The following is a 15,272-nucleotide window of genomic DNA, read 5'->3' as shown; positions in this document are numbered from 1 at the left end:
TGCAGTTTTGCAAATTTACAGTTTTGAGCTCTGGTTTCCAAGTAAAGTTTTATATATAAACTTACAGCTAGGTATGTAAATCAGATGCATATACATATGTCTGAATGATATTCATATATACATTTCTTTCTAGGTCTGTAAATTAGAAGTGAACTGAAAGTTATTTAGGAACTTAAGTAGAGGTTTGCAGCTAGACTCCAGATCCTCAAGTCAGCAAATATATTCAGTATTTCTAATGCCGAACTCATATTGCACCCAACCAAGACCATTGGTGGTGGGTACTGTTTTTACACTTCAGCTTAAATAGTATAGAAATAGATCTTATAAGTCCTCTTCACAAATAGACAGTACTTGCCTGACTAACATTTAGTAATCAGGAGTACAAATAATGCATCTCTTGAATAGGCTAACTTGGAATTCAGGTCAGTTTTAGTTTGGAATCTCCTAAAATTATCAGCAAATGAGAAGAACCAGCCAGTGATGCTTTTCACCTAGTTTTAGTTCACGTTCTTATGAAAAATACCCCCACAAAATATCATTAGCTTAAGCTGTGAACTGTGGAAAACCCATTACAAGTCCAAATTTAAAATATCTCTCACAATCCATCTTATTATCACAAGGTAATATTAATTCTCACTCATAAGTACTAGATTGTAGTAGAGGATGTATGGTTATATTAACATATGAGGAATTAAATTAAAATCCTTTTAAAAATTGACTTGCAGATTTTGCTTTATGTATGAAATTACATCAGCGGAACCACCTCTTGGAATGAAATTCTTTAAAAATCTCAAGAGACCTGTAAGAAGAAAAACTGTAAAATAGAGCAAATTTAAGACCATATATATCATCAATTATGTATAAATTAGGGCAATGTGAAATTAATTGCATAATGTGCATGTTAGAAAGGCTGTGCAAAGAGGTATTTAGTATCTTGACTTAAGTCTCATGTTGATTTGATTTTCCTAGCATTCTGCAGGGGAATAAAAAATGTATTCAAACAATTTTTAATACTTAACAGGCTAAAACCTTTTCTAAATTCTCACTTCACATGCATTTCTCTATGGACTTTTCCCCAAAGCCGCTATTAATTTTTTTCAAGCTAGTCTGATGAGCACTGCAATCACAGCACATGTTATTTGGCGGGGCGTCATTAGCTGACTCTGGAAATATTAACACCAGTCAGAGAGAGAGGGCAGTTTTGGGGCAAGACCTGGTATAACCGCATGTGCCCCCTGGGAGTTCGGTCCCTGCTTCCCAAAATTCTTCTGGCCTTAAACAGAGAGGCCAAGGCTCGTCCTTGAGGCACCACACCTCCTGCAGAGCCATGGCCAGGATCCCCATCCTGTCCCCACCGCCAGCATCCCCTGCCGCCCGCGGTGGCCCCCACAGGACACCCGGTCCCCGGGTCCCCCAGTCGGCCTCTGCTGTCCTGGGCAGGGAGGCTCTGTCAGCCAAGAGCACGGCAAGATTTACCTGGGAGCTTGCTGGTTTGCTGGGCAAGACATACCTGGACATGTGTGCCTTCCCAGGCAGTCATTCCCCTCATAGCCTGAGGGAGGGCATGGCGGCACCACCCTTCAGGCACACCGTGTAAAGCTATATCATCTTAAGGGCCCTGCTTCAAAGGGTGCAGGAGGGAATTAAGGCAATGAGGGCAGACCCAGGGGTTTATCTCTCTATGCCCCTCCAAACCTACTGTCCCAGCAAACGTGCCAGTGCAAGGACCGATGCTCAAGGCTGCACTCACAGCCCTGCTCCCTGCCTCCACCTCTCTCCCCTGCAGTGGGTGAGAGCCCAGGAGCATCCAGCACACAAACAAACCTCAACCCACTGGCAGCCGCAGGGAGGCCATCACTGGCCAGCCAGCTCCTGGCTCATTTGCAACAGCCTCAGCCTGGAGTAAACCTCCTGGAGTCATTGCAGTTTTCCCCTGAGTCTAAACAGCCAAGCAGTTTCTACAGTTAATCTTCCTCCTCTCCTTTCCCCTCTGAGAAAAATGAGTTGATATGTCGTTATTCATTTTGCTTTCACAAGCTAACAGCTGACAGCATGACCAAAAAAAAAAAAAAAAAAATTCAAAGCATTTCAAATTTGTCCCTAAATTGCTTAGCACAATTCTCCTGTTTCCTGTGACATCCTCGTAATACACCATTTCCATGGCTAACTAATAAGCGCTTTCGGAAGTGACAAAAATGGGAACGGGATCAAGTGCCACTAACTAGCCTAGGCAAGGAGTTATGCTGTATGAGAAATCCCTTCACACTCTGCTTCAGCCTTTTTTTTTGTTCCCAAGCATTTCTTCACTCTATTTTTTCCAGTATCAAGCATGCTGTGCCAGGCCTGCAGTTGACTTCTCAACCTTCTAACCTTGTCTTTCCTGTATTTCACTACCTTCTTTTTCTCTTTGTCCTGGTTTGGTTTGGTTTGGTTTGGAGTTTCAGCCATTTCTTCCTTCCCTTTTTTGACTTTCTGTTCTTGGAGTTATATTTTTGTTTTCTTTAATACATTTTTGCAGCATCCTAGTTTTACCAAACTCACTTCTCCCCACTCCCCTTTCCCCCTTGTTAATAATCAGTGCCATTAATTTTGTCTGATAGTGCTTATGACCTGTTTGCTGGTGTTTTGATTTACAGTGGGTTTGGCTTGTAGGACAAATTTGTTCCATGGTGAGGTGCATTGTATCAGAGAAATTAAGATTTCTGTTGGCTTTGTGGTTTCTTGCATGGAGCATTGGCCATTTGCGCACAGCAACTTTAAAACTAAACTAGGTAAGCTCAGGAAACACATTGGAGGAATGACTGCACACTACTCAGTAGAGAGCATTTTCTCCTGAACTGGTCTGGCGTTTATGACAGCACATCATTTAAGTGCCTGAGCTTGGACAGAGGCTCATGGCATATGTGGGGACCATCATGCATCTCTGTACCTCCTGGTGAATTGTCCCACAGACTTTTTATGTTCGTGTAAGTCCCTTCCAGCAGGGATTTATCCCAAAGGTACTGTGGAGCTGTGCAGCTTTTATTCATTTATTTATTTTTTGATCACCTGCTGGTATTCCAACTGTGGTCAATATTGCACTCTGGCCTAAGGCCACCCTCTGGTCTGGATCCTCCAGGGCAAGTTTTCTGGACCATCTGCTTAATCAAAAAATAAGGCTTGAGAAGAGCTAGACACCCATTTCTGTCCTAAAAGCAGGAGTGCAAATCCACATCCATAAAGCATCAACAAAGAACACACCTCAGTTTCAGTGCTCCTTACACAACGTTTCCCCAGCACAGCATGCAGTGATGCTCTCTGCCAAGCATGAGTGAGGCTGGGATGCATGGGTAGCTCCAACCCAAACATTACCAGTGCTACTAACATCCTTACAATAGTGAAATATCTCTGATGAACAAGATTGGTAACAAGTTGTCATCACAGAGCAAACTACCACTCTAGATAGAGCAGTTCTTTTGTTGGACACAAAGTGACGCAAGTAGAAACCCAGCATTTCTCTGACACAAGGCATTGCTGGTTGTTGATATTGCTGCGGTTTTGGAGAAGCACTGGAGAAAGCATCTAAATTTTACGACTAGAGCTCAAAACTTGTCTTCAATGCCTTCGTGATATAATTACAAGCCAAGCTCATGTCTCATATGTAGAAGGATATCTTGAAATCTCTCCTGTAAAGACAACTGAGGTATAAACTGACATGGGGGCAGAGGGACATTGGATATGACAACAATCCAAAAAAGATAATGAGAAAATAAATTTCTCTAAGGCCCATAAAATTGGCCTTCATTCCAGCTGTCTTTGCAGAGTAAAACTTCCAAAGCATTTGCAAATCCATGTTATTACCTTAGTGCATTGCATTTTTATTTCCAGCAAATGCTGAGTGTTTGTCAATTGTGAAGTTGTTTCTTAGATATTATTCCTGTTGACTTAAACAAAAAAAAAAAGATTACTTTTGATTGTAATTGTATGGATAATCGCTCATCCCCAATACTGTGTTAAGAGCTTACGGTGTAGTCCTGTTCTCCTTACAGTCAATAATGAGTCTGCCTGAAGTGTGGTGGCTATGTTTCAGTGTGGCTGTGTGAATCTGTGCAGTGGTTTGTAGCATGGCAGCTGTTCACTGTGTGCTCCTTGCCGAGCCATCCACCATGTTGTGATTTTCTCTGTTTTTGTCCCTTTCTAGAAGCTGAGGAACTGTACCAGAAACGCGTGCTGACCATAACTGGCATTTGCATTGCTCTTCTAGTAGTTGGCATCATGTGTGTGGTGGCCTACTGCAAAACCAAGTAAACTTTTTGCTTCTTTTTTATATTTGTGGTTGTTGGTCAGGGCCTTCTCAGTTGACTGTAGCTTCTACTCCTCCAAGCATAAGGTGGTATCTGGGTTTCTCCAGAGCTGAGTTGAAGAGACAAATCTGTGGCCAGGGTGCTCTGGTCTAAGCCAGACAGGTGCAGGTCTTCATGTCCATCAGCAGTGCAAAAATAAGACAGGTATCTGAAAGGTTTTTCACCCTTCTAATGTGACTCAAGTAAATTTCACTGACTTGCAATTCTTTGTCTATCACCCATTCCAGCTGGTTTCTCCAGCTGGTTTCTCAGCCTTCAAAGGAACAAACCCCGATGCTGGAATCATGTTGCCCTCCAGCAGTAAATTTTGCGTATCAGCCTAGTTTGTTTGTAGGTGAGGCAAGATTAATGGTGCTAAAAGTTACTAAACACCCAAGGCCAAAGAGCTGAACATGAAAAGTGCTCTCAATGCAAAAGTAGGCACTTAAATGCATTCTGTGGGTATCTGTAAATTACTAGGGGTGACTCTCAAACACGCAGGAGGCACTCTGGACCATAAATTACACTGAACATCAGCAGGATTTGTGCTGCCAAAACTTCTGGCTGCTCTTATAAATCTCCCTACCAAAACACAGAAAACCCTTATCGTAAATCTTCCACATTTGTATAAACCTGATTTACTGTTGTAGGGCCTGATTGGCAGTTGGGTTGTTGGTTTTCCTTGTAAGCCCCACCAATAATGGATGTGTTTATTAAAAGGGAGGGAGGAGGGGAATCATTTGCCCCCCTCAGCGGAAGTCCAGCTACACACACACGCTGCTTCCACCCGCAACTTTGTGCCAGTGGTCAGTAGGGAACGACAGAAACAGTAATAAAGAATCAAATCAATTACTGCTTTTAGAAATGACAACTGGCAAGCCAGGGCAGCTAAACAATATCTTTCCTGGTCCAAAGTTCATTGAAATCAGCAAAATCATCCCCATGAATTTCAACAACATTTAGTTAGGATTCTGAAGTATGGTTTTCTATATAAAGAGCCCCCAGAATCCATCAGGGGTCTGGGTGCTTTGTCATGGTTTGTTCCAGATGTCAGCAATCACTGCCAGCCAAAAGTGCTATGTTTTCAAATGCAGCTCATTAGAGTGAAAGTGAGCTGCCACTTCATGGCCCTCCAAATGCAGCAGTGATGCCAGACTGCTGTCTGTGAGATGTTCCCTGCATGCTCTTTCCTCCTAATAGCAGAAAACCCAGAAGCGAGGGAAAATCCTGGAATGGTGTTAGGAGAACACATTAAATAAAATGCAATGTCTTAGATATTGTTGGTCTACTTGCAAGAGATACTCCTGGTCAAATGCTACATCAATATATATTTTGACACTGAGTCTTAATTCAGAGCTGCTCCATTTGCAAGTCATTTACATTAAGGGAAAGGCTTCTCAGAATAAGTGAAGTACACATTAGCTTTCCCATTATTCTTTCTTCTCAGTTTCCTGGAGTAATTTCTTTTTTTAGTGTTCTTTTACTAGAGGACAAACAGCATGCACGGAAGAATGAAAAATGCAAATACCTTGATCACTGAAGGTGGGAAGTAATGCCGTTCCCTAGGGACAGATTGCTGGGCAATATGTGCCAGGATCTCAGATCCATAGAAGATGAACTCAAATTCCCTCTAGAACCCACTTTCTCTACCTTGTCAGGGGACTTGAGTTATCCTCAGCTCCCAAGGTCTCCAAGGTCTCATGAAGGGGTGCTGTGAAATCAAGTTGTCCTGAAAACTTGCCTGTGTTGCTTCTCAGCCCAGGCAGGTCTTTGGTTAGCTGCTCAGATATCTCCTGGCACTGCACTCTCCATCCGCCTTAACCACCTTTGTGTCCTAAGATGATGCCTGGTTATCCTTCAAACACAAAACCCACATGGACCGGGGACTGTGTCCTACTGAGACAGGAGCACTTCCAATGCAGCCGTGTCTGCTTATATCATTCGTGTGGAGTGACAAATTAAACGTTTTCCACTATGCAGACACATACACACAGAGAGAATACGTAAAATGCAATGTGTCAAGTCATGTTTTCTTTGTCTTTAAGCTTCCCTGGCTATCAAGCTTCAACACATTTATTGTTTTCCCTCCCCTCTCCTTTCTGGAAAGCTTGGAATAGTCCCCTCAAATTCAAAACAGGATTGAAAATTATTGTGTCTTACACTGTCCTACCCTGCCAAAACTATCTGCACTTCTGCATACGGCTTTGGGAATTGTATGTCTTTTTGCTCTTGCCAGAGTCAAGATCATATGTACTCTGAGTGCATTGGAGCCTGCATCCTCCCTTCATTTCTCTGGATTCTGAGACAGGATGGTGGAAGTTCTCCAGTATAATCAGACAAAACTGGGGAATATTGATTAATTAAGTCTGAAATTGAATAGCTCTTTCTCCAGTTGTTTGTTTCGGTGTTCTCCTTAGTGCATTCTGCATGGCCTTCACAGTGCCAGGTTTTACTATGCTGCAAGTTTTGTTACTGACAGCTTGTCATGATCTCCTGAAAAGTACTCTTGAGGAGAGCTGGAAGGAGTAGCAACTGGTGATGAGCAGCTGAGGATGGGGCACAGTAGAAACACTCAAGTCAGTCAGAGACCATGCCTTTAGCACGTGTGGTTGATGGATGATTCTACTGAATGCATTATCAGTCCTGGCATCCACCTGGTAATCATTAGGTTCCAGAGTTAATCTGATGTTGCTGTAATGAAACCCTCCAGAGCTGCCAAGATGGAAGCAGGCTCAGGCATACCTCACACACTCACTTTGGATTTCTGGGGCTTCCTCTACATCCTTCTATTCTTTAACACATTTGGAGGGCACTGTTGAGGTAGGGGACGAATCCCACCAAAAAAAATGTATAGCTGCCAGATCACAAACATCATGGCACACACTATGTTTTCCAATGGCCTCAAGCAAGCCCTGGGGTGAGGCCACCTTGGTTCCCTGTGGTGAATGGAGAAGCGTAACCCAGCGGGCTGTCAGAAACCCGGCCGGGGCCACAGTGAGGGTGTCAGGGTGGCTGGGTTAAAATCTCTCCCTCCTCCCTTCTGAGTGGAGAAAAGAGATGGAGCATGGCTTAGAAATTGTTCCCCTCTTCCTCGCTCTTTTTCCCATCCCTCTGTGGCCTGCTGACTCCTGGAAGGGTTCCCACACATCCTTCCTCCTCTGCAGGTCCCCACAGCTCCAGCTGCAATTAGACCTGCAGCCTTCAGACTTACTCTGAGTTCTTGCAGCGGTGGGGAAAGCGCTGGCAAAAAGAAGTGATGTTATATGATTATCATCATCAACATGCTGAAAGGTGCAGCTGCTTTCCCTTTGTCTTTTAAAATCATTTCTGTGTTTTGTGCACAGGAAGCAGCGGAAAAAGTTGCATGACCGCCTTCGGCAGAGCCTGCGCTCGGAAAGGAACAATGTGATGAACATGGCCAACGGGCCACATCACCCCAACCCGCCGCCGGATAACGTCCAGCTAGTGAACGTAGGTTTTACTGCCCGCGTTTCAGCCTAGGCTGCCAGTGCCAGGGCAAAGCTCACCCTGCAGCTTTTAAACTTCTACCTGCCACAGGCTGGTGACTGAATTCTCTTGGCTTTTTCACCCAGAAACAATTAGGGGCTTTGCAAAAATACGCAGTAAGATGAGATACATTTCTGCAGATGGCCAATTTACTGGGGCATGTCGCAGTGCTGCAGCTGTGCCTGTGAATCTAGGACACCAAAAGCAAGAAAAGCACCTCAGAAAAAAGTACAGTAAGGCTAAGTGCTGCAGGGATCAGTTTTTTCAAACGCACGTGTCTTGCTCTTCCTACTGCCCGTGATCTGATGGTTCGTGAGTAGGGACAGCCCCCTCAGATCAGGAATGTGACATTATGAACTCAGAGGTAAAAGTCTGAATGAAGATCTCACCTGGATAGAAGCAGTGGCTTTGGGGATGGGTCTGGGGCAGATAATCCACCAGCATTCCCCGGCCATTTGTCAGAGCAGAGCAGAGAATTATTCTTCAACTAACCCCTTGGCGAAGCTCCTTGTCCTCAGAGGCCAGGGCGCACGCTGCCAGTAGCCCTTTCCTCCTCTCCTCCCTTTCTCAGGGAAGCCTCGTGCCCGGGGAGAACGTCAGGTTCCCGCCTCGAGTCATCCCCGCTCTCCTGCTCCACCATCACTGTACAACTCATTGCAGGGGTGAGCCCTGGCTCTGCTGAGTGAATGACAGTGCTCCAACTGACCCTGGTTAAGGCCAAGACACTTTTTCAGAAAAGCTCAGCTTCCGATATTTCCTCTCAAAAGGCCTAAATCCATGGTCCCCACTGAGGAGAATGGAGAGTCCTATCAGCAACAGCACTGGAGGGGGTTCCAGATGAAAGCTGTGCAGGAGGTTGGGCACTGCACACCTCCAGCCCCACCTCAGGAGGCTTTGGCCCATTCTGCAGATCCCCTGATGAATAGGTCTGCCCTGGTGCTGCATCCATGGGCACTGAAAATATCCATTTCCTGCCTAGATTCTTATCCTGCAATGAACAATTGCTACTTCTAAATACTGCTGTCTTCTGCATCAGAGAAAACAGTATTTTTTATGTATCTGGTAGTAAAGAGGGGAGGATGCTTTTCCAGGTCTCTGTCCATGAGGACTTCTCATTCCCTTGTTAAATACGTATGTTGTTTATAGCCTGATTGGGATGCAGACCTTTGCTAATTTCCTCATTTGTTTCCTCCTGCTTTGAGTTTAGATGGTGTATGTATGCAGAGGTGTACATGAATGTGCTCAAGTGTGTTGGTGTGGTTTCCGTCTGTATTTACGTGACAAAGTTTGTGCTTTGGCACTTGTATAAAACACTGCAACTCGATGGGGAGCGGGGAAGGATTGGAAATTATGTCTGCAAATGTGCTGTGAATTACAGTTTGTAAACCTGAGGTTTGCCTGGGTTTTTTTTCAGCAGTACGTTTCAAAAAATGTAATCTCCAGTGAGCATGTCATTGAGCGAGAAACCGAGACCTCATTTTCTACGAGCCACTACACCTCAACAACACATCACTCCGTGACAGTCACCCAGACACCCAGCCACAGGTACTACAGGGGGAAGGCAAACAGCACCTGTAATATCTGATCTGTTTCTCTTGCAAAAGTGAAAAGATGTCTAAAAAAACAAACCCAGAAAAATCCATGCTCCCTTCATAGCGTCTTCATTTAAGACTAACAATATTTGATGTCATGTGACCTAACTAATAACCTTTCCAGGAATTCACAGCGAGACTTATTGACTAAATAGCATTCCAATACTGTTACAGTGAATTTTAATATATGCAAATTGCTAAATCAGTGACAGTCCTGGTGCCTTGAAAGCCCTCCTTACTTCTTCTTTTGTCCACACATGCAAAATAATCTTAATGCATGTGGATTCACACAATTCACAAAACTGCAGCCCCAGTTATCAACCCAAAGGTTAACGCTGCACATCCCAAGCAGCAACAGAGCCCTTCCTTTGCCCTGGCTAAAGTTCTGCTCGTCTACATTTGCCACCGAAGTACCCTCTCACGCTCCCCTCCCTTCTTCTCCTTTCCTGGTTGCTGCTCTCCAGCTGGAGTAATGGCCACACTGAAAGCATCCTCTCCGAAAGCCACTCGGTGCTTGTCAGCTCCTCCATGGAGAACAGCAGGCACACCAGCCCAGCGGGGCCCCGGGGCCGCCTCAACGGCATCGGCGGGCCACGGGAAGGCAACAGCTTCCTCCGGCATGCGAGAGAGACCCCCGACTCCTACCGAGACTCTCCTCACAGTGAAAGGTAGGACACAGCACTTCATTGCTTTCAGCTGGCAAGGCCTGGTGTTCCCAGATGGTTTCAAAGCTTGGGAGCACAGGAGGAAACCCAACAGTGCAGGTGTTCATGTAGGGCTTACATCTCCTCGTTTCTAAAGATGGAGAGCTTGGTAGTAGTTTAAAGTCTACCGAAAGCATTTCTTCCCTGCCTGGGAACTGTACAAGATGCATGGCCACACACCCAAACAACGAGTTTTACAGCGTAGTATATTTGGGCATCTGAGTGTGAGAAGCAAAGGTCATTTATTCTGGATTTATTCTTAATAGCCAGCAGTTCACATTTGGATAAGCTCCACTGAAGTCATTTGTCAGAAGTTTCCATTCTAAAGTGAGAACAGATCTTTGCCTAATTACCAGTTTCTTAGAAGAAGCAAGTGAGAAAACTGAGGGATTTTGTGAGACATAAAAGGTGGGTTGAAAGCAAAGTATTGATCCATAGAAGGAGGGCACTAAGGACTCCTAAGCAGTATAGGAATTCTGCCACCACCTACGTTTTGGGGGATTCCAGCTCCTAAATCCATTATCTCCTTCAAAAATTCCCCTTGACACTTTATTAAATAACAGCAAGGAACACAAAGTGCAAGCCAGAAGAACCCAGGTTGTTATTAAATCAGGAGTAGTTAGAAATAAAGCTGGCCAGGAGTTTTCCAACAAAGTAATTTTTTCTCTGAAAAGCCTGGTTCATTAGTACCTAAGATCTGCCTTGAAGTGCATCAATTGCAAGAAAACTTTTTGTGAAAAAGCGTTCTCAGCTTTAGGCTAGGATTTTATTTCAAGAGCACGGGATGGCCCCAGAGCAGCAAAAGAAAGACTGAGAAGGAACAAGACATTTAAAGAGAGCTTTGCTCCCAACGATCAGAAGTAGAAGAAGAGGAAAACAAAAGGTTACTGGAGCAATTCTATGAGCATTGTGAAATCACAAGGGATTTGATCCCGTGGGATGTCTTGATGTTAAAAATGCAGCCAGGCAATCCCCAAGGAGACCGAGTTGTGTAGGAGACAAATTGTGGTTTCCAGAAAAATGAATGTGCAAGTACAGCAAAAGCCATTTCTGTGATACCCCCTCTGCTACACAAACAACTACCTAGCAGTGGGATAAGGCACCATGGCTGAGGGCTCTCTGAATAAGTCCTGTAGGACCACTAAGGATAGTGAACTGGCTCTCTCCTTATAACGAAGTTATCTGTTATTTACTGTGGAATTTAATTTCAAGATATGTGGCTCACATGACATAAACAGCCATGGCCCCAATCCAGCAGAGCACTTCAACAAGATTAGCTTTTAATCATGCAAGTAGGCCCATTGAAATCAGTGAGATTATTCACGCAGGTAGAGCTCAGCGTGTGCTTAAGTGCTTTGCTGGATCGTGACCGTTGTCTCCTGCCTGGGAACTGTACAGGATGCATGGCCACACGCCCAAACGACGACGAGTTTTACAGCGTAGTGTATTTGGGCATCTGAGTGTGAGAAGCAAAGATCATTTGCGCTGTCTTCCTGCGTTGCCTGGGACACCTGGAGCATCATTCTGATACAAGCTGTTTAGATTTCAGGCAGGGGAAAAAGGCGCATATGCCTTTCCATTTCGATGAGAAGAAAGAAGTCATTTCATCAATTATTGTGTTTCTTGAAGATTATGCTAAAGGTGAAAAGCAGCAACATTTCTGTGATAATTCACCAGGCACTGATGGCCTAGCCTGTGCCTGAAACAACCGTGAATTTGGAATGGAGAAGATAGTTCCCTGGGCATTAAATTAGGCCTCATCTATTTTTAGCAAGCAGGAAATACATAGCAGATTATTTCTGAGATGGATTGCCTGTATATGTGTGTATATAAAGGGGAAAATGAGAGTTACTTGCAACTAAAAATTACTCTGAAACATAAAGGAATGTACAAGCTGACAAATTACTTCCTGAAGACATCAAATGTTGCTGTGCTGTGAATTGGTAGATCAATGCTGTGCTCCCTCCACCCTCCAGTCCCTCAGCTCCTTCACAATTTTGAAATTAAATAGAATAGACGTTACAAGGAGTTCTTTTGCATTACTCTATGCCTTTGTTGGATTCCATGCCCTGACGCTGTTCACACAAGCAGAGAACCCAAGCATCTGTATTTTAGAAAGTTCTTAGCCATCTTACAGGAGAGAAGATCAAAAAACACCATGTCTGCACAAAAAGCTGGACTACATGATGAAATTGGCAGCATGTAACTCGGTAATACTTGTTAGCTTGCTGTGGATATTCTCTGATCCCCTTTCACTGAGCCAGCATGGTTTACCTCTTGTTGGCCATGAAGTTGGATAAATCTATTGCCTTTTAACCTTTCTTTAAGGATGGTCTAGAGCTGCATGTGTTTGGCTCCTGTGCCTCAGCTCTTGGACAGGATCTTGTTAGCACTGCCTCACTACGGTGTGGGGAAATAAACCAGAAATGGTTGAATGCCCAGCAGCCCAGTACGAGTAACTTCACACTGAAGGAAGAGTGCACAGTACACTGAACATATTTAACTAACTTGGTGCATTAACTGAACCAGTTTAGCTAAAATCCAGTGTGTCAAGAAGTTGTACATCCAATACTGTACCAGCGGGGGAAGTAGAAAGTCTTCAGTTTTTCAGACAATGCCTATTTAAAAAAAAGTGAAAGGGATGAAAAACTCACTCATGGAAGGAAAAATAAAGAATGACTTCATTCATCCCATGCACAGACCTATTAATTGCTCTCTGTTCTCGCTAGCAACCAACTTGATCAATTCCCATGCATAACTCCAGTTTTGTTTTTCTTTCTCCTGTTGCTCAGCTGATGTAAATCAATGTGCCTCTACTGAAACCTATTTACTCTACTACACATCAGTTCTGGATCAATCCTGGTTTCTCTTTTATCTAATAAATCCATTTTAGTCAAGTGTAAGATGTGCAACTGAGTCATAGATTGGATAAGAAAGTTGGATTCAGATTTATTGTGGTAATTTCAGACTCAGATAAATAAATCACTAATGAAAAAGTAAATAACTTCACAAGTCATAGCCATATAACTTGTCTCAATGGGCCTGTGTAAGAGATGACACTTAGAAAGATTTGGACACAGATGAAATTCAGGTAGGTGAACTTAGGATAAGAACAAAAGCAAAGCCAAACTATGCAAAATGTCATGCTGGGCACTGCGCCTATGATCAAGAGGTTTCAGGCAGATCCTCACCTGGCCTGAATCCACATGACCTCATAGCATCTCATGGAGCTCTGCTGATTTGAACCAGCTGAGAGTCTCACATTTTTTGTCCTCTTCCTTTGGGACACGCTCTATACTTGGCATCTGAGTTTCATTTTCAGAAACCGCCTTTGACCACTACCCTTCCCAGAGAAACTTATGAAGGAATAGGGGCAAATTTTGCAGAGCAATCATGAACACTAGGCCAGACAGTCCTCTCTGTCACCTTGTGTTCCCACAGAAGGACAAATAACACTCCATGTTTCTTTGCAGATAGATAGACCTTCCAGCCAGGGTCACTAGCACCCAAGGAGTGGAGCAAAACAAAGCTGCTGGGACAGTGCTGCAAATCCTCCTCTGACTATCCCCAGTGATTAAAATTAGTGCAATCTGGCTATCAATTTTGTCCAAACTTTGCTTTCCTCCTTAGCCTGAGACAGTCTGGTTGCCAGAAGAGGGTGAAGCCTGAAGAGGACTGTCCCTCAGCTCCCTTCCTTTTTCTCCTCCTCAGATTCTGGTCAAATTTTGCAAGAAATGCAGCAGCCATTTTCCTTTTGAGAAAATACTTGCAAATGCATTTTGTTTCTGGCAGCCCCCCAAGTCTCTGAATCCCATTCCTGGATTCATTCCAGGAAGTTATTCTGGCAAATAATTTACAGCATCTCCATGGCTCTTCTGAGGCAAACAGGCCTGGGGGCTTTCCTGTGCTCCTCCTGCTCTCCAATGTTTTTGCCCAGAGTCCCAGAAGTCAGAGGTTTTACAGGATTAATAGCAACAGGAAAGTTTCCATGGTATCCCTGTGTGAGGATGCTGAGGATTTTAAGGGAACCCGGCCTTTTCCCTCCCAGCCCACGTGAGCAGCTGTGTTCACGTCACCACTGCTCCTGTGCTCGCAACCTTTCCCCATCTCTTTTCTTCAGGTATGTCTCAGCTATGACCACACCAGCTCGCATGTCACCTGTCGATTTCCACACTCCGACTTCTCCCAAGTCCCACCCCTCCAAAATGTCACCACCGGCTTCCAGCTTGACCGTCTCCGTCCCTTCAGTGGCGGTGAGTCCCTTCATAGAAGAAGAGCGACCGCTGCTCCTGGTGCCCCCGCCACAGCTACGCGAAAAGTACGACCACCACCTTCAGCAGTTTAACTCCTTCCACCACAATGCCGCCCACGAGAGCAACAGCCTGCCACCAAGTCCTCTGCGGATAGTGGAGGATGAGGAGTACGAGACCACCCAGGAGTATGAACCAGCACAGGAGCCTCCAAAGAAACTCACCAACAGCCGCAGGGTCAAAAGAACAAAGCCCAATGGCCACATTTCCAGCAGGGTGGAAGTGGACTCCGACACGAGCTCTGAGAGCAGCAGCTCTGAGACCGAAACCGAAGACGAAAGAATAGGCGAGGATACACCGTTCCTGAGCATACCGAACCCCATGGCGACCAGTCTGGAGCCGGCCGCTGCTTACCGGCTGGCTGAAAGCAGGACTAACCCGGCGAACCGCTTCTCCACACCAGAAGAGTTGCAAGCAAGGTTGTCCAGTGTGATAGCTAACCAAGACCCTATTGCTGTATAAAACATAAAACACATAGATTCACATGTAAAACTTTATTTTATATAATGAAGTATTCCACCTTTAAATTAAACAATTTATTTTATTTTAGCAATTCCGCTGATAGAAAACAGGAGAGGAAGAAAAACTTTTATAAATTAAATATACGTATGTACAAATGTGTTATGTGCCATATGTAGCAATTTTTTACAGTATTTCAAAAATGGGGAAAGATATCAATGGTGCCTTTATGTTATGTTACGTTGAGAGAAAGTTTTGTACAGTTACAATGACGGCTGTCCCATAGTATTTTGCAAAACCTTCTAGCCCTCAGTTGTCCTAGCTTTTTTGTGCACTGCATTATAATGACTGGATATATGATTTGCAAGAATTGCAGAA

General features: G+C 44.4%; 1 protein-coding gene across 2 annotated transcripts in view; it reads left to right on the top strand.

The window, feature by feature from the left end:
• NRG1 (neuregulin 1) overlaps nucleotides 1–15,272 on the top strand; it is a 102,480-nt gene extending 87,208 nt beyond the window's left edge. For both annotated transcript variants that reach the window (XM_009700592.1, XM_009700591.1), the window contains 5 exons: nucleotides 4,181–4,283; nucleotides 7,667–7,793; nucleotides 9,244–9,374; nucleotides 9,886–10,089; nucleotides 14,246–15,272. In XM_009700592.1, the coding sequence (XP_009698894.1) occupies nucleotides 4,181–4,283; nucleotides 7,667–7,793; nucleotides 9,244–9,374; nucleotides 9,886–10,089; nucleotides 14,246–14,897 (1,217 nt within the window). In that variant the 3' untranslated portion in view covers nucleotides 14,898–15,272. The remainder of the gene's footprint in view (nucleotides 1–4,180; nucleotides 4,284–7,666; nucleotides 7,794–9,243; nucleotides 9,375–9,885; nucleotides 10,090–14,245) is intronic.

The sequence above is a fragment of the Cariama cristata genome, unplaced genomic scaffold (assembly GCF_000690535.1).
Source record: "Cariama cristata isolate BGI_N322 unplaced genomic scaffold, ASM69053v1 scaffold32885, whole genome shotgun sequence".
Classification (NCBI taxonomy): domain Eukaryota; kingdom Metazoa; phylum Chordata; class Aves; order Cariamiformes; family Cariamidae; genus Cariama; species Cariama cristata.
This window is presented reverse-complemented; position numbering and strand designations above follow the sequence as displayed.